The following is a 23,113-nucleotide window of genomic DNA, read 5'->3' as shown; positions in this document are numbered from 1 at the left end:
GCTATAAATAACGTTCTGGCCTGGTGCACATGCTCCTTACATGTTGACTTGAGTTCCCATCACATTCCCCTCTTCTCTCTCCTCAATAATTTGACACTAATGACCCAACACAAAAATCTTTGTGTTGTAGCTGCTGGCCTCAACGCGAAGGGACCATGACAACCTGCAGGCGGAGCTCACCCGTCTTCAGATGGAGAACGATGCGTCTAAAGAGGAGGTGAAGGAGGTGCTGCAGGCCCTGGAGGAGCTTGCAGTTAACTACGATCAGAAGAGTCAGGAGGTGGAGGACAAGACCAAGGAGTTTGAAGCCCTGAATGAAGAGCTCAACCAGAAATCTGTGAGGAGAAACTCGTCATTAAAAACACCATTTTCTTCACTATTGTTTAATTCATTTTCACCGAAATGTTGTAATTTACTTTTGCTTGAAAACGTTCTACTCTCTTTTTGTCTAGACATCAAGTTAGATCAACTCTGTAGAAGACACATAAAATCTAATTTTGTTAATAATAGTAATTATTATACTAATATTAATAATTAGATTATAATGAATATTACAAAAGATAAAACTTTAATTATTGTATTTAAAATTATGTAATAATATATTTAAATTGACAGGGTAACTATATCAGTGCAAGATGATAATTTTAAGTAATGTCTTGGTGCTGGTTGCTGATCTGAGCTGTCTATTGTTGCAGAGTGTTCTTGCATCTATCGACTCTGAGCTGCAGAAACTGAAGGAAATGACCAACCATCAGAAGAAGAGAGTCACTGAGATGATGTCATCACTGCTTAAAGACCTGGCAGAGATTGGCATCGCCGTTGGCAGCAATGACATTAAGGTAAAAAACAAATTTGCTGTATTAGCCTCTCTTTGGCTTATATATTTATATTTATATTTATAAATTGATAAACTTTTTTTTTTCTTTAGTATTTTGTCCCTTGATCTTTGCTTTTTATTTTCCTGATCCTTTAACTGTTGACCCTCCTCTCTAACCTCAATTATTTCTCTTTCTTTCTCTGTCTGGGTTTTGTCTCGGCAGCATGAGGGTGGAGGTCTCATTGATGAAGAGTTCACAGTGGCTCGTCTGTACATCAGTAAGATGAAGTCAGAGGTGAAGACTCTGGTGAAGCGCAGCAAACAGCTGGAAGGCGCTCAAGCCGAGAGCAACAAGAAGATGGATGAGAACGAGAAAGAGCTTGCAGCCTGTCAGCTCCGTATCTCTCAGGTAAATGCAAGAACGACAAGATAAAGCAAGAGTAGTTCATCCAAAATTGAAAGTTGAAAAAGAATGAAAACAACTCTTACAGCATATTACACAGCTCTTTGCCTTGTAAAACCAGTCTTATGTTTATTAGATCATTAATGTATGACTGTAGCTAAATGGAAACACCACATTCTCTCCATTACAACACTAGCATGGCATTTACAGGAAGCTTTAAAAAGATCCTGAGATTTATTTCTGTTTGTCTACAGTATGAAGCAAAGATCAAGTCCCTGACAGAGTATCTGCAAAACATCGAACAGAAGAAGAGACAGCTAGAGGAGAACGTCGACTCCCTCAATGAGGAACTGGTCAAACTCAGCGCACAGGGTACAAATACACACACGTGCTTTTCTTTCCTCTCATAAATGCATTTTAATGCCCATATAAAAACTGTGTGTCCCAGACCGACCAACTTTTACTGCCCTCTTGTGGTGAGACTGCATTGGGTGTGAAAGAAGTTGTGATGAAGTTTATTTTCCCTTGTGCAGAGAAAGTTCATGCCATGGAGAAGGAGAACGAGATACAAAGTGCTAATGAAGTCAAGGTAAGCATTTTATAACAACATAACCATTGTCATGCAATGAATTTTCCAGGCATTTTTAGTGAGTTTTGCTCATTAAACTCTATGTACCGTTTATATTTTCTGCAGTTGAATCATTTAGATTGCAAGATTCAGAAAGGGGGCTTTTGAGAGATTTTTCATTTATTTTAAAAGAGTTTGTAGTTCATAGTTTCTTTCTATGCGTGATTGAACAGGTTGCAGTTGAGCAGCAGATTCAGAACCACAGAGAAGCTCATCAGAAACAGCTGAGCAGCCTGAGAGATGAGCTGGAGACCAAGGAGAAACTCATCACTGAACTGCAGGAGTAAGATATACATACACATCTTCAGACACTGAATCAAGGCCACATGGGCTCATTTTTCCTCTTTGTTTTCTGTCTGCAGTCAGAACCAGAAGATCATGTTGGAGCAAGAGCGCTTGAAGGTGGAGCACGAGAAACTCAAAACCACTGACCAGGAGAAGAGCCGCAAACTGCACGACCTCACGTATGACACTCAAAGAACATGCAGAGATTTGAGTAGTGTATGCAAAAAAAATTGGTCTGGTATGCTAATGCTAAAATATGTTTACAGGGTGATGCAGGACAGAAGGGAACAGGCCAGACAGGATCTCAAAGGCCTGGAGGAGACAGTGGTTGGTCATTTTGTTCAGTGCATGAGAAATGTTTCTTGCATTTTCATATGCATGTGTGCACACTCTGATTTCTCTCTTCTCCTCAGGCCAAAGAGCTGCAGACTCTTCATAACCTGAGGAAACTCTTTGTTCAGGATCTGGCCACACGGGTGAAGAAGGTACAACCATTGTGTACACAGTCTTCTCTTAATTACTCCAGATAATGAAATAGTTTAAATGTGGATATTTTTATTTATTTATTTATTTTTTTCATTTTAATGACTAACCCTAAGCTATGGTTACTATTAAAGGAACACTCCACTTTTTTTGGAAATAGGCTCATTCTCCAACGCCCCCAGAGTTAATAAGTTGAGTTTTACCATTTTTGAATCCATTCAGCCGATCTCCGGGTCTGGCGATAGCACTTTTAGCATAGCTTAGCATAGATCATTGAATCCGATTAGACCAGTAGCATCGCGTTCAAAAATGACCAAAGAGTTTCGATATTTGTCCTATTTAAAACTTGACTCTTCTGTAGTTATATCGTGTACTAAGACCAGCGGAAAATGAAAAGTTGCGATTTTCTAGTCCGATATGATTAGGAACTATACTCCCAATCCGGCGTAATAATTAAGGAACTTTGCTGCGGCAGCAGGCGCAGTGATATAGCTGGGGACTACTTTTCAGGCGCTGCGTAATATCACTGCGCCTGCTGTGGTCATGGTACGGCAGCAAAGTTCCTTGATTATTACGCCAGAATGAGAGTATAGTTCCTAGCAAAATCGGACTAGAAAATCGCAACTTTTCATTTTCCGCCGGTCTTAGTACACGATATAACTACAGAAGAGTCAAGTTTTAAATAGGACAAATATCGAAACTCTTTGGTCATTTTTGAACGCGATGCTACTGGTCTAATCGGATTCAATGATCTATGCTAAGCTATGCTAAAAGTGCTATCGCCAGACCTGGAGATCGGCTGAATGGATTCAAAAACGGTAAAACTCAATTTATTAACTCTGGGGGAGTTGGAGAATGAGCCTATTTCCAAAAAAAGTGGAGTGTTCCTTTAAAAGCTAAACATTAGATTGGTTTTATAAGTTCTTATGTATAGTTTTTTTAAATCACCTTTTCTGTTGATTTAAGTTTCTGTTTAAGCTTATACCTTTTATTTATTTATTAATTATTATTATGTGTTAATTCTTAAATAATTTTATGAATTATTTTAACTTAATGTTTTTTTTTATTTAAAGTTATTATTAGTTAATTATTAATTATTCATTTTTTTATTTTACTTTATTACTATTATTAATTTTATTAATATCATTATTATTTATTGATTCTCTCACTCTTTTTTTTTTTTTTAATTCTTTTTTTCTTTATGGCTAGTAGTCTTTAGTTTATGTCGGTGCCATCAAAGCTAATAGGCATCACAAAACTCCAGTTGTGATTTTATCGACCACTCTCAGACATGCCTGAATTATGCATTAATATATTTTTCAGAGCGCTGAGATGGACTCAGATGACACCGGAGGCAGTGCGGCGCAAAAACAGAAGATCTCATTCCTTGAGAACAACCTTGAGCAGCTCACTAAAGTGCACAAGCAGGTAAACACACCCTCAAAACATCAGATACCATGGGCATACTCTCAAAACACACACGCTCACTGTCATTTCTTTCCTTTGTCCAGCTGGTGCGTGATAACGCTGACCTGCGCTGTGAGCTGCCCAAGCTGGAGAAGCGCCTGCGGGCGACGGCGGAGCGCGTGAAGGCTCTGGAGTCTGCGCTCAAAGAGGCCAAAGAAAACGCAGCCCGTGACCGCAAACGCTACCAACAGGAGGTGGACCGCATCAAAGAGGCTGTCAGAGCCAAGAACATGGCCCGCAGAGGACACTCAGCACAGATCGGTTAGATCTCTCACACACACACTTTTAAAAAAGTGCTGCTATTAGATTCAGCCAAGTGCTTACAGAAGGCACATGTCTTTTGACATTTCGACTTGGGTAGGGTTGAAGAGATTATACTATAACAGAGGAACACTGAAAGTTGTTGAATGCAACAAAGATGTGTTTCTCACTCACTTTTTTAGGGATGTTAGTAAAGTAAAATGATTAATCATGGTGCATCTCGTGATTTCTTTTGAATTTAACACAAATAATGGCCAGTTTTGAAGCTTTTCAGTTTGTTGTCAACTTTTAAAACAACTTTTAGGCATTAAACAACTGGGCATCTTAAATGAAACTACTAATAATCTCACACTATCAGACTTTTTAAGTTGTTCCATCGGCTCAAATTATTAAACCTGTTTGATTTCCTCTGACTAAATGGAATCATAGTATAAAGATAAAAAATTTGAGTCTGTGCCCATTATAAACTAGGCAAATTTCTGTGAAAAACTGCCAACTCTGACTGCCCAAAACCTGCAGACTAGCATTGATTCGCCAATTCGCTTTGATTGATAGATTTAGTAGACCAATTTAGTAAACAATCAAAAGTTGTTTTTTGGCTTGACTAACTAGTCATATTTCCTCCTTCCACAGCCAAGCCAATCAGACCCGGTCAGCCCCCTGTCGCCTCTCCCACCCACCCCAATGTCAACCGCTCAGGGGCGGGGCTCTTCCAGAACAACCAATCAGTGGGCATCCGTGGTGGAGGTGTAGTCAAACAGTAAAATAAGTGAGTGCATGCTGCAAAATACTCATCACATTATGCAGGTAAAATGGGAAAGCATCTTTCTCCTTTTTCACCTTCTGTCTCTCTCTTTTTCTCACTCTTTCCAGCTGTTGAATGCTGAATTTAACCCCAGTAGCCCCAGCTGAAGCTGATATCACCCCAAAAAGCTGAACAGGCATTCCACAGCACGGGAGGGTTCAATACTATACATATGAAAATGAATATAAGTATATATATGTGTATGAAACATGAAATACTATCCCCGTCTGGGCTGTACAGATGTTCCTCCATTCTGATCTCTTATATCTTCCCTTTAAAAATATAAAGAAAACTTAAAAAAAAAAAAAAAAAGACAGGCTTTTTGCACCAGTGGACACGCGTGTAACTAGCGTGTATATCTTCACTCTTGCACAGTAGGTTTCTGCTCACATCCTGCTCTCCACATCCCCCACTGTGCCAAGTTGAATGTATTACAAAAGATAAAAAGGCAGAAATGAATGAAAAATGGAAAAAGGAACAAAAAAAAAAAAAACCTACTAGCTGCATTTTTAGCCTTATTTATGTACGTTCACATTTTGGGTTTGTTTAGAGAGTTAGCTTGTTCTCTCTTGCTTTGAGTAGTTTCTATTGAACGTGTCACCTAAATACACAAGTTAAACACTACAATTGAACTGTATATATATGAACCATTGAACTAGTTTTTGTAATGATGGACATGTTCAGAAGAAAGATTTAAATTATGTTGAAAGGGTCGTCTGAAAGTAGACAAACGAGATGCAGTTCCATGAAATGAGAACGAAAAGGCTGCTTAATGTTGACGCACCTGAGCTGCAGGTATATTTAAAGCACTGTACGAACACATAACGAGTAATCATTGTTACAGCATAAAGACCTGTGTGTATGTCACAGTCTGAGGTCTTAGATGAGTTGTAGCTAGGTTAAAAATCAATAATACTAATGTCATGTGCTCATTTCAATATTTAACTTCAGTTCTCACTGTTTAAGCTGGTAGAGTTTGCCGTGTCAATGCTGCTCCGTAGCTCAATCACTACAAATCATCAATAATCGTGTGTGGATTTTTCCTCTTAGTTTCACCTACAATATTCCCAGGCAGGATTGCTGTTATATGGTTTGGTATGCAGGGAACCTAGCTTTTAATTTTAGAGATTGTTGACCCAACAGTGAACACTTACCTTATGATTTAATCATCCACATGTCATTCCAAACCTGTTAGACTTTCCTTTCATCCTACACTAAAGGATATCAGATTCTTTATACTGCTATTTTGAAATTGAAATGCATAGACATGGACAATTTCGAGCTCCAGAATGTCAAAAAATACCATTGAGATATTTTATTCCACGTCTTCTGAAGTCAAACTGGAAATTTAAGTCATTATTCACTTCAGATCTTGCACTTTGTGGCTCTAAAATCTCATTTTCTTTGTCAATTGATTGAGACGTGATAGCATATGTTGTCATTTTTTAGGGTGCTCTGTTTTTGGAGCTTCTCTTCTCTACTTGTTTTCATTTTACAGAAAAGCTAAATTTATTAGGGTTTGTAAATGATGACAAAAGTTTCATTTTTGGGTGTATTAAGGGATTCTTGAATGTGGAAATGATCACCCGCCCTTGTCCCCTTTAGAGACACCCTCTTAATGGTCAACTTTGTATAGTGTGATTTTTGTCGGGTTTTTTTGGAGCGAGGTTTGTGCAATGGTCAGACAGCCATTGAAGTCACAGTATACCTCCACTCCTGAGTTTTTACCTTTTGATTTTATTTTACTTGTATTTTGGTACACTTTAGTCCATGATGGGGTCCATATTTTGAAGTTCTGCGATTTGAATCTGCAGTGGTTTGAGCATTGCAAACAACCCAGGGAAACCCACACGTCATTTAGTTCTGGCTCACACAACCAAAACGCGATTGTGGATTGTCTGCTGTGGTTTTGGTTGCCTTGTGATTTTGCGTTTGCTTATATAGACCTGCTGATTGGCTCTCTACAGTTCCAATGCTTTTCATTCAGCACAACGTTACTGCCTTTCATTGACTAGTGTTAATGGGTGGGGCCTATTTAACGGTGGGTTGGGTTTATTTAATAATTTTAGGTCACGTTTTCATTTTGTTGCACTTGCAACTAGGTAATGTTGTTTTATTTATTTCTGTTTTATTATAGACTAGGTATTTTGCTGTTCATTTTCTTTTGTTGATCTTTTTTTAAGTCTACAAATGTGTTTTTTTCTTATGACAAGTACATGTAGATTCCAGTGTACTTGGTTTCCATTGTCCTCTGTTTTCCCATGTATTTGGATCCAGATCCTACTAGGTGTCCTGTGCAAATGACTGTAGTACTGTAGCAGGGGGAATATTGAAGATGGTGTTTTACGACCTTTTGTGTGCAATATGAATCTGGTGTAGTGCAAGTTTCACAGTACTGAAGAAAAGCAACAGCGAGGAAATGAAAACCGCACTCAACAGTCCTCCCATTTTATTTCATTGTTTAATGCTCATTTGTCTAACGGTTGTCTTGTTCGCCGAATTTAATCTTTTAAAAGCACTTTAAAATGTTACCATCTCAATTGAAAAACGCACTTGTTGAAAACTGAAAATTTGCATCTCAAACATCGAATTCCTCACTGAATTTTATAATTATTGTTATTGAGGAGCTTCTGCAGGAGGTCATGTGTTTTGAAGACTGTCATTGTTTTTTTGTATTTTATTTTGCCTTGAATCTTCATTTTTAACAGTTGCTGGGGAAAACACTCCGTTTAAACGGCTCTAATGGAAAGATGTAATGGTGATCAGATAATGTGTACAGTTGGTTCTTCAGAGTGTTTAGACTGAATTGCTGTGTATATTTCCTTCAGTTGCTTACTGTAGGCAAGTTTTCACCCCTTGACATGAAACGCAAATAAAATATAGGGTAAAACACACTGAGTATGTTTGTTTTTGCTCCTGAGAGTCGCATGCTACATTATTGCTGGAATTTATCTTCCCGGAGTTACCTTATGGCTGAATTTAGGGATTGTAATGGTTATATATTGCAGCAGATATATTATGAAAGATGTAGAACCATGTGTAGCCATTTGTCCACAGGCTTCTTATAGGGGGAAACAAAATTACTGGGACGAATTACACAAAATTACAATTGATTTAGTTACTTTGATTAATGCGTGAAAGGACCAGGTGAGGGAAGCATTGAAAAAGAAATGCCGTTTTCTTGGATTTATCAAGCCTGAGCTTGTTAATGTAACAACCATTCTAAAAAGATAAAAATATATTTTTTTAATTATGTAATGAGTTACAAGACATCTAAATAAACCATGGCTTTGTGTGCCTTACTGTACTTCGTTAGTACATATTCTGTGTGTCTGTATTTTTACACACACACACGTTTACTTAGCTATCTAAATGGGGACATTCCATAGGCGTAATGGTTTTTATACTGTACAAACCGTATATTCTATTGCCCTACACCAACCCTACACCTAAACCTACCCCTTACAGGAGACTTTCTGCATTTTTACAATTTCTATAAACCTTTGTTTACTTTATTTTTAAACTGGTTTTTACAAATGAGGACGTCCCCAAAGGGAGGTTTTTGGAGATTTTGTCAGGTTTATCTCACTTTTGGGTACAAATTTGTCCCCAAAATATGGTTAAGTAGGCACACACGCACACACACACACACACACACACGACTTCTTTTAAAAACATAAAAATCGTACTGACCCCAAACTATATAAATCTCTCTCGCTATACATATTTATAAATGTATACAAGATTTTTATGTATTTAAACATGTATATTTCTTTATAAAAAATCTTTGTGTTTTTTTAAATCCTATATTAGAAACTCATTAGGCTAAAAATACAGTGAAATCACTTGATTAAAACTTTAGCTTGTATATTTAAAAAACAAAACAAAGACATTTTTAATGAAAAATGACATTTTTAAAGAAAATGTTATTCAGTAATGTTTTGTTTTCATCAAGTAATTTCACATGTTTCAGAAAAGACTTCTGGCAGTTAAACAGAGGAACTTCTGTCAGTGTGGTGAAATGTTGCGTTGATGCAGACGAAAGTGATTTGGTTTTGATTGATGTTAGAGCAGTTGAGGAAAGTGGTATCACTTTACGCTTTAATGCCAGACCCCACACACACACACACACACTAGTGACTCGGCAACAGACTCTTGCCCTACAATCTGCACCAAGAAAAACTCTCCACACAGACACCATTGCATATAAACAACTTAGAGCTTGCTTCAAAATAACTTGCTTATAAATAGACCACCGACTATCCGAAAGGGGATTTCCTTTGATACCCAGTGCACAGCAGTGATTGAGTAACAACCAGAGAGCTGCAGACCAGACACTGAGAGCGGAAGGACATTTAGAAGACGACAACATCCAGAAAACTACCATAATGTCAGACGATCAACCCTCTCCACCCTCCAGCGGCTCCTTGTGCCCAGGCTGCCAGGGTGAAGGGTCGCTGCTGCTGCCCTGCGGACACACTCTGTGCCAGGCTTGCCTGCAGCTGTGTCAGGATGAGCTGGGACAGGACGGGCCGGGCTGTACCGAGTGTTACAGCCGCGAGCTACTGGACGGCGTGCTGAAGGGGCTGCTCGACTCGCTGTTCCAAGGGCAGCCGCGGCGGGTAGGAAACGGCGTGGAGGATGGAGATCTGTGCAGACAGCATAGAGAGAGACTGACTCAGTACTGTATGGAGGACGAGGAGCTGATCTGTGATCAGTGTCAGGGAGAGGAACATGAAGATCACGAGTGCAGCTCCATAGAAGAGGCAACGCAAGAGTGTAAGGTGAGAAACAGGTGCATTAAAACATACTCTTGCATTTGAGCTATTCAACATGAGACTTTTAGAGAAGAAATATTTTATGATGATTGGAGGAACTATCATCAAAACTTTGCATGATTCTAGTGATGACCTATTGGCCAATACATGGCCATTTTGAGTTTTTCAGGCAATAAACAAAGGACTTTTAGCAATTGACCGATATTCCTGCTAGGTTGATAAATCTTCCAATACTTTGCCATTTTGAGGTTTCATGCATGTAATTGAGTGTAATCTTAAATTATTGTACCATGTGCAGTTGGGTTAAGGTGTAAACCTACACCTGTAAGGGATTTTTATATATTTCTATTTTTTATTATTTGAAAAAATTTAATATTTAAAAATATACATAGTATATCAATATATAGTTGATATTTTGATGTTAAATTTTTATTATTTAGTGAATTTTAAGTAAATATTGTGTGAAATAAGTAACACAATCACATTTACGTATGATAAATTGCTGCTTGTGTTCCTCATTTGTAAGTTGCTTTAAATAAATGTATTTCTTAAATGAATACGTTTAAAAAAAAAACTAAATGTAGCAGCGATTAACTTATAAATTGACCAATATTTGACTTTTTTTGAGGTTTTCAGCAGATAATCATGTATGTCTTTTAGTGATAGACCGATATATCTGCTAGGATGATAATTCATCCAATATTTTGCCATTTTGAGCTTTATATCATGTAATTTAGTGTAATCTCAAATTATTGCATAGTGTCCAGTTTTGAGTTCAAAATTTAATGTTAGTCTTTGACAGACTCTTAAATATAATAAAATGTATTTTTATATATTTATGTTTTTATTTACTTTTAAATATGTTAATACATATTTGAGTATTTTAATATTAAGCATTTTTATAGTCATTTATTGTGAATTTTGAGTAAATATTGTGTGATAAATCATCTGCTAAATAAATAAATGTAAATAAATGTCGTAGCAATTGACCTATAAATTTGCCGATATTTGGCCACTTTGAGTTTTTTGAGATTTTTGAGTTATGTCTGTTAGTGATAGACTGATTAATCATCCATTTTGAGTTTAAGCATGTAATTTGGTGTAGTGTGTATATATATATACACAGTGGGGCAAGAAAGTATTTAGTCAGCCACCAGTTGTGCAAGTTCTCCCACTTAAAAAGATGAGAGAGGCCTGTAATTTTCATCATAGGTATACCTCAACTATGAGAGACAAAATGAGAAAAAAAAAAATCCAGAAAATCACATTGTAGGATTTTTAAAGAATTTATTTGAAAATTATGGTGGAAAATAAGTATTTGGTCAATAACAAAATTTCATCTCAATACTTTGTTATATACCCTTTGTTGGCAATGACAGAGGTCAAACGTTTTCTGTAAGTCTTCACAAGGTTTTCACACACTGTTGCTGGTATTTTGGCCCATTCCTCCATGCAGATCTCCTCTAGAGCAGTAATGTTTTGGGGCTGTCGCTGGGCAACACGGACTTTCAACTCCCTCCAAAGATTTTCGATGGGGTTGAGATCTGGAGACTGGCTAGGCCACTCCAGGACCTTGAAATGCTTCTTACGAAGCCACTCCTTCATTGCCCGGGCGGTGTGTTTGGGATCATTGTCATGCTGAAAGACCCAGCCACGTTTCATCTTCAATGCCCTTGCTGATGGAAGGAGGTTTTCACTCAAAATCTCACGATACATGGCCCCATTCATTCTTTCGTTTACACGGATCAGTCGTCCTGGTCCCTTTGCAGAAAAACAGCCCCAAAGCATGATGTTTCCACCCCCATGCTTCACAGTAGGTATGGTGTTCTTTGGATGCAACTCAGCATTCTTTCTCCTCCAAACACGACAAGTTGAGTTTTTACCAAAAAGTTCTATTTTGGTTTCATCTGACCATATGACATTCTCCCAATCCTCTTCTGGATCATCCAAATGCTCTCTAGCAAACTTCAGACGGGCCCGGACATGTACTGGCTTAAGCAGGGGGACACGTCTGGCACTGCAGGATTTGAGGCCTTTGTTACTTTGGTCCCAGCTCTCTGCAGGTCATTCACTAGGTCCCCCGTGTGGTTCTGGGATTTTTGCTCACAGTTCTTGTGATCATTTTGACCCCACGGGGTGAGATCTTGCGTGGAGCCCCAGATCGAGGGAGATTATCAGTGGTCTTGTATGTCTTCCATTTTCTAATAATTGCTCCCACAGTTGATTTCTTCACACCAAGCTGCTTACCTATTGCAGATTCAGTCTTCCCAGCCTGGTGCAGGTCTACAATTTTGTTTCTGGTGTCCTTTGACAGCTCTTTGGTCTTGGCCATGGTGGAGTTTGGAGTTGGACTGTTTGAGGTTGTGGACAGGTGTCTTTTATACTGATAACAAGTTCAAACAGATGCCATTAATACAGGTAACGAGTGGAGGACAGAGGAGCCTCTTAAAGAAGTTACAGGTCTGTGAGAGCCAGAAATCTTGCTTGTAGGTGACCAAATACTTATTTTATCGATGAATTTACCAATTAATTCTTTAAAAATCCTACAATGTGATTTTCTGGATTTTTTTTTTCTCATTTTGTCTCTCATAGTTGAGGTATACCTATGATGAAAATTACAGGCCTCTCTCATCTTTTTAAGTGGGAGAACTTGCACAATTGGTGGCTGACTAAATACTTTTTTGCCCCACTGTGTGTTATATATATATATATATTACATATTATATATGTGATATAAATTAATAAATTAACTAAAAAAAATAATCAAATTTCAGCTAATTTTGAGTAAATATTGTGATGTTTTTTTGTTTTTGTTTTTCTTCAGCAATTTTATATACACACCACTTCCCATTAGTAACTAAATAACTATTTTAGAACTAAATATAAAATTGTAGGATTGAGTCCCAGTAAGTTTTCTGTTATATCAGTATGTTTTTATTTTGCACGATGTAGTTTCAGATGAACCGCGAGAACTGACAGTAACTCACTTTGTTCTCAGAGGGAGTTGAGAGCAGCTCTTGGACCCCTGCAGGAGAAACTGGAGATGTTAAATACAGCCAAGCAAACCTGCCAGGAAACTTCAGAACACATCAGGGTAACATCTCAGAGATCAACGCAAGCCAACTTTAACAGGATATTCAGGCTGTTTGGGGACTTTTGCATGTTTTAACAGAACAGTTTTAGAGCTCAAGAGAATTTAATGGATGCAGTGTAAGCATGACATGGTACTGTTCACGTGACTCTGCACCACAGTAACTAGTTATTTAATTACTCATTAACTACATTTTGAAACATTTTGCACAAACACATCAAAGTGGCAATATTTTCTGAAAGTATCTCCACCCTCCGGACAGACACAGGCCCAGAACACGGTGCGTCTGATAAAGGAGAACTTTGAAAAGCTCCATCAGTTCCTGTATGATGAGGAGATCTCCATGCTGAGAGCTCTGAGTGAGGAAGAGGAGCAGAAGAGCCAGAAGATGAAGGAGAAGATGGACAAACTGACAGATGAGATTATGACCTTAAGAGAAGCCATAAGTTCAACAGAAGAGGCCATGAGCGCTGATGACATGGCATTTCTGAAGGTAGCAATACAAATCTATATTATTTTAATAGTATTGATTAAAAGATACGTCATATTCCTTTGAGTAAATATTTAGATATTACATGCATATCAACTCAGTCTCAGTCAAGAAAAACTGGAGCAGCACATGATCCTATGATCCTTCTGTTACAGAACTACAAGAAGACTTCAGAACGGTAAAAATATCTCTGTCTGTCTGTCTGTCTGTCTGTCTGTCTGTATCCATCCATCCATAAATTGCTTTATTGGCATGACTGTAAAAAATGTGGAGAAATATAATAACAATGAAAAGATCAAAATAATAGAATAAAAACATTAATACATTAAACACTTAAATAAACAGTGTAACAAATAAGAACTTGTGTGAACATTTCATACCACAGTGTTTAACATTTAAACACACACAGGCTGAGTGTCACTGTGGTAGACAGTAGGGAAACACACTGAGGTCGGACATAATACACTTATTTCACACATTATGTACATTCACCTGCTGTCTATCAGGCTGTGGCACGTCCACACGTACTGTATCTCGCAGCCAGTGCTGCTGTCTGTCCCTCTCCTAGTATTATCTTTATTTGCTCCTCTTCAGTCATGGCTGTAAAGTTCTTTATAATGTTTGTGAATTTGTTGATGTATATGTCTCTGATTGATTTAATTTGGTAACAGTGAAGTAGGAAGTGTGTCTCTGTCTCGATTTCTCCTGTCTCACAGTGAGCACACACTCTTTGCTCTCTGGGTAACCAGCTCTTTCTGTGTCTGCCGGTCTCTGGCTAGTCTGTGCTCACTGAGCCTGTACTTGGTCAGGATCTGTCTCTGCTTTGTGTCTTTGACAGATATTCTTCTAAGTCATATTTTGATTTTATAGTTTGATAGAGTTGTAATTTACTTTGTGTTTTGGTTTCTTGATTCCAGTGTTCCAGATATATATTTTTAGACTGTTTGATAATTTGATTTATTTTGATGTTTTGGTGAGAAGCAGTGCTGGTCTTAGACTGGTTAGTGTTAGTAGAGTTAGTCAGGTTAGTAAGTCTCAGAACCAGCTGACTTGGGGGACTTTTTTCGGGGTTCAGTTCTTGGGTTTGTAGTGCTTTAAAATTTTGTGATTCTGTGGGACTTGATTTTAGATGCATCCAGAATTTGAGGGATCTTTTATATTTATAATCAATGGGAATCGGCCTAATTCTGCCCTTCATGCATTATTGGGTGTTCTCCTTTGTAATTTTAGAATCATTTTGCAGAATTCTGTGTGTAGGGCTTCTGTTGGATGTCTGTCCCATCTAGTGTAGCTCTGATCACCGAGTGGACCCCATGCCTCACTTCCATACAGCGCTATTGGCTGAATTACACTATCAAAGATTTTACACCAAATTGGAAGCGGTATTTCAATATTTTGGAATTTTCTCTTAATTGCATATAGAGCTCTTCGAGCTTTATCTTTGAGAGCAGTCACTGCCGTACTGAAACTCCCCGATGCAGTGATGATCAGGCCGAGGTAAGTGTACTGCATCGTGTGTTCTAGGGCGGTGCTGCCTAGACTGAACTGGCATCTGTGTTCCTGACATCTGGGATTTTTCTGAAAGACCATAATGTTGGTCTTTTTGAGGTTTACTACCAGGGCCCAGTTCTGGCAGTAGTTCTCCAGCAGGTCTAGGTGCTGCTGTAGTTCCTGTGGGGTGGATGACAGCAGCACTAGATCATCTGCGTACAGCAAAAGCTTGATGTTTTTGTCTTGTAGAGTGAGTCCAGGGGCTGTAGACTGTTCCAACTGCACCGCTAATTCATTAATGTAAATGTTGAACAGTGTTGGACTCAGGCTAGAGCCCTGCTGCACTCCTCTTCTGGGTGAAGAATTCTGTATGTTTATTGCCAATTCGTATTGCACATTTGTTATTTGAATACATTGATTTAATAATGTCATAAACCTTACCCCCTATACCACTTTGTAAAAGTTTGTAATATAATCCGTCGTGCCAAATAGAATCAAAAGCTTTTTTTAAATCGACAAAGCATGCAAATATTTTTCTGTGTTTAGTCTGTTTTATTGATTAGGGTGTGTAGGGTGTAAATGTGGTCAGTATTTCTACAATTAGGAAGAAAGCCAATCTGACTAGGGCTCAGGACACTGTGTTTGTTAAAGAGGTTTACTATTCTATTGTTTAAAATACTGCTAAATAACTTCCCCAGATTACTGCTCACACAAATGCCTCTGAAATTATTAGGGTCCAATTTGTCTCCACTCTTGTGAATTGGGGTAATAAGTCCTTGGCTCCAGATGTCAGGAAAACAGCCTGAGCTAAGTACAAGGTTGAATAATCTGAGCACAGCTGTCTGAAGCTCAGGTGTGCTGTGTTTCAGCATTTCACCTAAAATGTTGTCAGGACCCCAAGATTTTTTTTTTTTTTGGCTTTTGAGTTTTTTCATCAATTCTTCATGTGTAATTGGGAAGTCGAGAGGGTTTTGATTATTTTTAATTATGTTTTCATAAGTTTGTAGACTTTGTTTGATCTGATCAGAATTGTTAATGAGTAGTTTTGGAGGGATTTCTTTATATAAATTTTCAAAATGTTTTGTCCAGATGTTTCCATCTTGTATTGGCAAGTCTTGTGGTTTTGTTGTGCTCAGATTATTCCACATATCCCAAAACTGATTATGATTTATTGAATGTTCTATTTCTTGTAAACGTTTGGTCAGATGGTGTTTTTGTTTTTTGCTCTGATTGTGTCTTTGTATTGTTTTAATTTTGAACAGTATTCAGCTTTTATGTCAGCGTTGCTTGGTTCTTTATGTTTCAGATTTGATAATTTTCTAAGTTGTTTTCTTAATGTTTTGCACTCGGAGTCAAACCATTTTTCATCTTTTGATGTATTTTTACTAATTAGTTTTTCTTTTCTTTTTCAACTCAGTTTTTCAAGCTGCTTTTGTATATACTGTATGTAATTTATTTCATGTATAGCCAAATTAACACCATCTTTAGTTGTTTCAATTTTTTTTTTAATAAATGTTGTGATTTTTAGATTTTTCATTTCTTCAGAATTGAGGGCTTGAATAAATTTGTCTTTGCTGTCTGAAGCCCATCGGTACCCTGGCTGCATTTGATACATTTTACAGGTTTTGGGTATGTTTTGTGTTGGTGTGTGATGTGTTTTAACATAAATGTTAATTTGGTTATGGTCAGAAAGTGGAGTTTGCTGTTTGACAGTGAATGCACTGAAGGAGGAGGGGTTTCCATCCAAAGTTGCGAATTTAACTTATGCACAAATTTGGAATATCGCATAAAATAATTGGTGTGGGGTGGTTTTTGGTTTCTTCTTTCTTACGGGGTTTGATGGGCAGCAGGTGGATGTGAAGATGGTGACTGCAGGTTTACAGGTGTGTAGGGAGCCATTGGTGGGTGTGGTGGACGACGTGCGGTGTTTGTCCAGGCGATGTCTGTCCTCACCGGGGCCGGAGGGTGACGTCTGGGCATGTAGGGGTGAATGGGCCGGTGGTATTGTGGAGTCGGTAACAGGTGTCTCGGTGATGCTGGACTGTGGCCCAGGGCTGCATCTTTTAGAATCTTTGCAAAAATATGGACTCTGTCTTTGTGTAGGTGAAGAATCATCATACAGGTGTTGGAGGCCAATGTAGTGGTGGTGGTGGGCCAGGTGTACATTGGGGAGCGCAGAACAGCCACGGGAAATTTCAGCACTGATGCTGTAGATGATGTGTGGTGGTGTGTCGGTGGAGTTCATCTTTGAGCTCCTGGATGTAAATGTTTGTGTTGAGTATGTCTGAGAGTTTGGCCTGAGTGTGTTCTCTGAATTCAGTGAAGTCCAGTTCTAGTAGGTCTAAATTGTCTCTCAGTTGACGTTTGGATGGTGAAGGTGAAGGATTCACTGGGCCTTCCTCCTCAGAGTCTGTGCAGTTCACATGGATCTCATCTCTCTCCTTCTCTACTCTGGCTTTTAGCAGGAGAAAATCTCCTCAAATGACTTCAGGCTTGCTTCATTGCCTTGCAGTAAGAAGGTGCCTTTAGTATAGTAAGTTATAGTGAGAATGGGGTTGTCTGTGTCTAGCATTTCGTCTTCATAAATAGTTCATCTTCCACCTCTGCCAATTCCTTCTTTAAAAACACGCTTGTATTCCTCACAGATGGTCAGTTTCCAAGCATTAATCATAGTGGTGTGGAAAATGAAGTTGTTCTTGATTCTTTTCCCATTGAGCTGAATATAGTAAGCGTACAGAACATCAGGATTGTCTCTGAGAGTTTTCTCTTTGTGTTTTTTACATGCCTGTACACTTCTGTAACACACCTCCCTGCACTCTGTTTGCACCAGGGTTGCCATGGTGATCAGACTTGGCACATAGCCAGAACTGCAGCTAACTCTATCTATCTATCTATCTATCTATCTATCTATCTATCTATGTGTCATGTTTTTTTTTTTCTAATGCTAAATAAAATGAGGTAGAGTGATTGGTTTAGCAGCCTGCAGCCACAAGACTACTTAAAAAGTCAATTGACATGTAACATTAATGTAAGTTGAGTATGTTGGCTGAGGCTCATTGTCAGTTTCAGATGAACCTTCTCTGTTTCTGTCCCAGGATGGACTGCACCGTTCAGGACCAAGTGGAAATCTCTGGAGCTTTGATTGATGTGGCCAAACACATCGGCTCGCTCAAGTTCAGAGTGTGGGAGAAGATGCAGAGTGCCGTCACATACAGTAAGAGCAAAGAAAGCCATCAGTTTTTTATTATATAGAAAATATATGTTAAGATTAGTTTCTGAATGAAATATGTAGAAATTAGGGCATAGAAATTATTAAAAATAGGGGTTTGTCTCACAAACCCAGATTTTGACATGTATCTGGTTTGACTAGTCTTTATGCATCCTTTAGTGGCAGGTAATTCTGAAATTGAATAAAATTAAATAAAATAAAAAATAAAATAAAAGTTTCTTCAGTGAAATATTTAAATATTAGTTCAACAGTTAACTATATCTAATGTTTGAACATTACTGCAACAGAAGAGGCCATGAACACTGATGATATGGCGTTTTTGAAGGTAGAGAAGCAAATCAAGAATATTTCCTATTATTTTAGTAGTATTGACTGAAAGAAACTTCATATTCTTCATATTCCTTTGGTTAAATATTTAGATATTACATGCAATGCAATGCAATAAAATTTAAATAAAGATACTCAACATTAACTCAAGCAAAAATTGGTTTCTATACCATTTTTTCACAATTAATTACAAAGAAATGGCACATTAAATAAATACATAAGTAAATGAAAACACTGATCTTTCTGTTACAGAACTCCAAGACATCACAACATTCTTTGACATGGGTAAATCTGTAATTGATGATAAAATAAAATGACGTACATTTATTTAAAATACAAAAAAAAAAAAAAAAAAAATATATATATATATATATATATATATATATATATATATATATATATATATTAAAAATTATATACTCAGTTTCATATTGTTCATATTGTTTTATATGTTCAAAAGTAGCAAATACACTAAAATATATTTAGTGTAAAAAAAAATTCACAATTAATTACAAAGAAAGGCAAGTGATACATTAAATTAAACATAATTTGCTGAAGTAGAAAGACTGAATGGTATTTTCATGTGAAACCTACTCCAATCATCTTTCTTGTAGGTTTGTTTTCTTTCATAATTTTTTACAGTGTAGCTACTGATTATTTCACAAACTAGAATTTAGGTAGAATTTACGTTTTTGTTTATGAATATACCATTTAATCACTTGCAACTGATCTCGCCAGTGATCAAACTCTGAATACCTGTCAAACCTTCAGCTCCCGTGATCCTCGACCCCAACACTGCAGACGTCTGCGTGGCTCTGTCCGAAGACCTCACCACCATCCGCTACATGGAGGAAGACCAGCAGGTCCCGGACAACCCTGAGCGCTTCTGCTTCTACGAGTGTGTCCTGGGCTCCGAGGGCTTGGGCTCCGGCCGGCACAGCTGGGACGTGGAGGTGGGCGACTGCAGCGAGTGGGTGCTGGGGGTGGTGAGAGAAAGCGTGCAGCGTAAAGAGTGGTTCCCGCCGAGCCCCGAGCGCGGCATGTGGACCATCTGCCTGTACGGAGGAGAGTATCGCGCACGGACGGCCACCAGCGCTCCTCTGGCGCTCAAGAAGAAACCACAGAAGATTCGGGTTCAGCTCGACTGGGAGGCCGGCAGAGTCATGTTCTCGGACGCCGGAGACAACTCTCTGCTCTACAAGTACAAGCACAAGTTTACGGAAAAAGTGTTTCCGTATTTCTCCAACACTTGTAAAAGACATGCGCTGCATATTTTATCGGAGAAGGTGTCTGTGTACACGGAGTAACTCAACAGACATTTCATTATCGACACTTTTCTGAGCCGGAAGGACTGAAGTAGTACAAGAATGACTTAAAAGAGATACACTACCAGTCAAAACAGTAAGATTTTATTTTTATTTTTTTTAAAGAAGTCTCCTCTGCTCACCAAGCCTGTATTTATTTGATCCAAAGTATGGCAAAACAGTACAATATTTTTACTATTTAAAATAACTTTTCTATTTGAATATATTTTAAAATGTAATTTATTCCTGTGATTTCAAAGCTGAATTTTTAGCATCATTACTCCAGTCACGTGATCCTTCAGAAATCATTCTAATATTCTGATTTGCTGCTCAAAAAAACATTTATTATTATATGCTGAAAACAGCTGAGTATAATTTTTTCAGGTTTCTTTTAATATAAAGTTCAGAAGAACAGCATTTATCTGAAATAGAAATCTTTTGTAACATTGTGCCTTTATTATCACTTTTGATCAATTTAAAGCATCCTTGCTAAATAAAAGTATTAATTTCTATAATTTCTTTCCCCAAAAAAAGAAGACTCGAATGGTATTGTATAATGTTACAAAAGGGTTTTTTTTTTAATGGTGCTTAAAATTTTGCTTTGATCACAGGAATAAATTACATTTTAAAATATATTCAAATAGAAAGCATTTATTTTAAATAGTAAAAGTATTTCACAGTTTTGCTGTACTTTGGATCAAATAAATGCAAGTTTGGTGAGCAGAAGAGAATTCTTTAAAAAACACAAAAAATCTTACTGTTCAAAAACTTTTGACTGGTAGTGTAGTTCACTCACAAATGACAGCGTTTCCATCATTTACTCACCCTCATGTTGTGTCCCACTTGTATGAACATAAAAGAGCATATTTAAAAAAATGTGGGGAACCAAACAGTTGACGGTAGCCATTGATTGTAGAAATTGATTGATTGATTGATTGATTTTCTTTCTTTCTTTCTAGGTCACAATTTTCATTTTTGGGTAAACTATCCTTTTAACAAGGCTAATACACTACCGTTTTTTTTTTTTTTTTTTTAATTCAGCAAGGATGCATTAAATTGATCCAAATTGACTGTCTATTTTGAATAAATTTTCTTTTTGAACTTTCTATTCCTCAAAGAAATCTGAAGAAAAAAAATGCATTTCCACAAAAATATTATTCAGCATAACCATTTTCAACATTGATGATAAGAAATGTTGACAATGAAGACTGGAGCTTTGTCATCACAGAAATTACATTTTATAATATAATACAATAGAAAACAGTTATTTCAAATGGTAATATTTCAAAATATTACTGCTGTTTTTGCAGATTAGTTTCTATAAATGCCATTTTTTGGGGGCTGAGTTTTGAGTTCATATTTTTGTATATCAGACTGTTTTAATTATTAATTAAATTTTTAATAATATGATTTAAAATGTGATTTTTCATTATATGAAAGTCTCTTTGGCTCAAAATACACTACTGTTCAAAAGCTTGGCTAAGATTTTTAATATTTTTGTAAAATCTCTTAGGCTTATCAAGGCTGCATTTATTTGATCAAAACACAGTAAAAACAGTAATATTGCAAAATAATATTACAATTTAAAAAAAAAATTTTTTTGGGGGGTAATGTATCCTTGTGATCAAAGCTGAATTTTCAGCATCATTACTCCAGTATTCAGTGTCATTATGATCCTTCAGAAATCATTCTAATATGCTGATTTGAAATCTTATTATCAGTGTTGAAAACAGTTGTGCTGCTTAATATTTGTGTGGAAACTATGATATCAGGACATGAAGTTCATTAATATGAAATAGAAATCTTTTGTAACATTATAAATGTCTTTACTGTCGCTTTTAATAAATTTAATGCATTCTTGCTGAATAAGTGTTCATTTCTTACAAAAAAAATAAATAAATATTGACCCTATGTTTTGAATGGTTAAAGTGCATCTGATAAATGACTAATTATAGTACAAGGTTTGAGAAAATTCAAAACTTCTGAGTACAGCTGAAGAAACTTCCAATATAAAAGCATCTGATGCTTGCTGTTGATGTGGTCTTTGTGCTGAAGCTCTGTGAACTCTGGGTGAACATCGCTCCGAATAAAGCACTGATGACATCTCCAGCTGTCCAGCCTCATCAACCCCAGCCGATGACACGTGTTTCTGGAGAAAGCAGACACTCGCTCCCCTCGCCTGAGCACACACAAGTCTCTCTACCTTTTCCTGTGATCATGACTTTGCAAACTCGAGACGTGTGCACAGAGGAGAACCAGATTACAACATCAAGTATATTACCATCTGCAACATCTTCCAACAGAAACATAGCTTTAATAGTATGTAAACAAGCACATATCTGTGAATGTAAGATTCTATTCAGAATATTAGATTGCTGCTTACTTAATATTGTGCAGTATAAATAGTCTACTTTTTTAAATAGTGGGTAAAACAATAATTTTGCAACAAAACAAAAAAAAACGTTTTCAAACAGTTGCATGTTGCATTGTCATGATTATAACTGTTTTCTTATTTTGCATTTTTAATTCAATTGAATCTGTAATGAAATCATTCATCACACTGCAAATTGAAAGTCAAATGCAAACGACTGGAAAACTACTATATGCACAATACTAATATATAGGCATTTCTGGAATTTAAAAAAACAACGCTTTTTTATCAGTGGTTATTAGGAAAACATTCAAATTTTTGCAAACAAAGCTTGCTTTTAATAACTATTGCACTGTTGTTGCCAAAGTAAATACTACTACTAATACATTTTATTTTATTATTTTAAAAGATGTTAATTAACATAAATTATCATGGCCTAATGACCCCACCCCTTGTGGTCATACAATAATCATGACAATAGAGACTTTTCACATACTGCTATGCATTTACCTATATTAATGTTTCAAATGCTTTTATCAAAAAATAAATGAAAAGAATTCAAATTTCTGCAATTAACATGTCTAACAAAGTTTTTTTTAATTTTTTTTTTATAATTTTTTTATTCAAATGTATTAACATTTGAACATAACATTATACATGGTGCTAGTTAAAAAAACAAAAACTAGTAAACGCTGCTGCCATGTGTTATATTTTCCAATTTCATTTTTCTGACTGCCATGATCATTTTTTTTTCTCTTCATTTGGAAAGTCATGGAAATGCAATAGTTTTGTTTTTCTTCATTTGCTGTTGCTGAAATAAAAAATATACATCAAAATGACGAAAATCTTAAACAACAACAATAAAACTACAAAGGCACTATTG

General features: G+C 36.9%; 2 protein-coding genes across 3 annotated transcripts in view; both read left to right on the top strand.

Annotated features, from left to right (window-relative positions):
* Nucleotides 1-8,043, top strand: part of kif5bb (kinesin family member 5B, b) — a 38,282-nt gene extending 30,239 nt beyond the window's left edge. For both annotated transcript variants that reach the window (XM_058793671.1, XM_058793669.1), the window contains 13 exons: nucleotides 131-337; nucleotides 696-839; nucleotides 1,041-1,226; nucleotides 1,475-1,592; nucleotides 1,754-1,809; nucleotides 2,022-2,131; nucleotides 2,211-2,312; nucleotides 2,400-2,460; nucleotides 2,547-2,618; nucleotides 3,940-4,044; nucleotides 4,128-4,344; nucleotides 4,978-5,113; nucleotides 5,218-8,043. In XM_058793671.1, coding sequence (XP_058649654.1) covers nucleotides 131-337; nucleotides 696-839; nucleotides 1,041-1,226; nucleotides 1,475-1,592; nucleotides 1,754-1,809; nucleotides 2,022-2,131; nucleotides 2,211-2,312; nucleotides 2,400-2,460; nucleotides 2,547-2,618; nucleotides 3,940-4,044; nucleotides 4,128-4,344; nucleotides 4,978-5,108 — 1,509 coding nt within the window. In that variant the 3' untranslated portion in view covers nucleotides 5,109-5,113; nucleotides 5,218-8,043. The remainder of the gene's footprint in view (nucleotides 1-130; nucleotides 338-695; nucleotides 840-1,040; nucleotides 1,227-1,474; nucleotides 1,593-1,753; nucleotides 1,810-2,021; nucleotides 2,132-2,210; nucleotides 2,313-2,399; nucleotides 2,461-2,546; nucleotides 2,619-3,939; nucleotides 4,045-4,127; nucleotides 4,345-4,977; nucleotides 5,114-5,217) is intronic.
* A 1,371-nt stretch (nucleotides 8,044-9,414) lies between these two features.
* On the top strand, nucleotides 9,415-23,101 carry LOC131551184 (E3 ubiquitin-protein ligase TRIM39). Its single transcript, XM_058793928.1, has 6 exons — nucleotides 9,415-9,933; nucleotides 12,926-13,021; nucleotides 13,281-13,511; nucleotides 13,664-13,686; nucleotides 18,095-18,213; nucleotides 19,327-23,101. Exons 1-6 carry the CDS (start codon nucleotides 9,538-9,540, stop codon nucleotides 19,860-19,862), a joined length of 1,401 nt encoding a protein of 466 aa, XP_058649911.1. The 5' UTR covers nucleotides 9,415-9,537; the 3' UTR covers nucleotides 19,863-23,101.
* Nucleotides 23,102-23,113: the final 12 nt, after the last annotated feature.

The sequence above is a fragment of the Onychostoma macrolepis genome, chromosome 12 (assembly GCF_012432095.1).
Source record: "Onychostoma macrolepis isolate SWU-2019 chromosome 12, ASM1243209v1, whole genome shotgun sequence".
Taxonomy (NCBI): Eukaryota; Metazoa; Chordata; class Actinopteri; order Cypriniformes; family Cyprinidae; genus Onychostoma; species Onychostoma macrolepis.
The sequence above is the reverse complement of the archived record's forward strand: the minus strand, read 5'-3'. Positions and strand labels throughout refer to the sequence as shown.

Coding starts and splice junctions, on each gene's coding strand:
- LOC131551184 (XM_058793928.1), top strand. CDS start 9,538: ATGTCAGACGATCAACCCTCTCCACCCTCCAGCGGCTCCTTGTGCCCA. Junction 13,022..13,280: donor AAACTTCAGAACACATCAGG/GTAACATCTCAG, acceptor CCCTCCGGACAG/ACACAGGCCCAGAACACGGT. Junction 13,512..13,663: donor ATGACATGGCATTTCTGAAG/GTAGCAATACAA, acceptor CTTCTGTTACAG/AACTACAAGAAGACTTCAGA.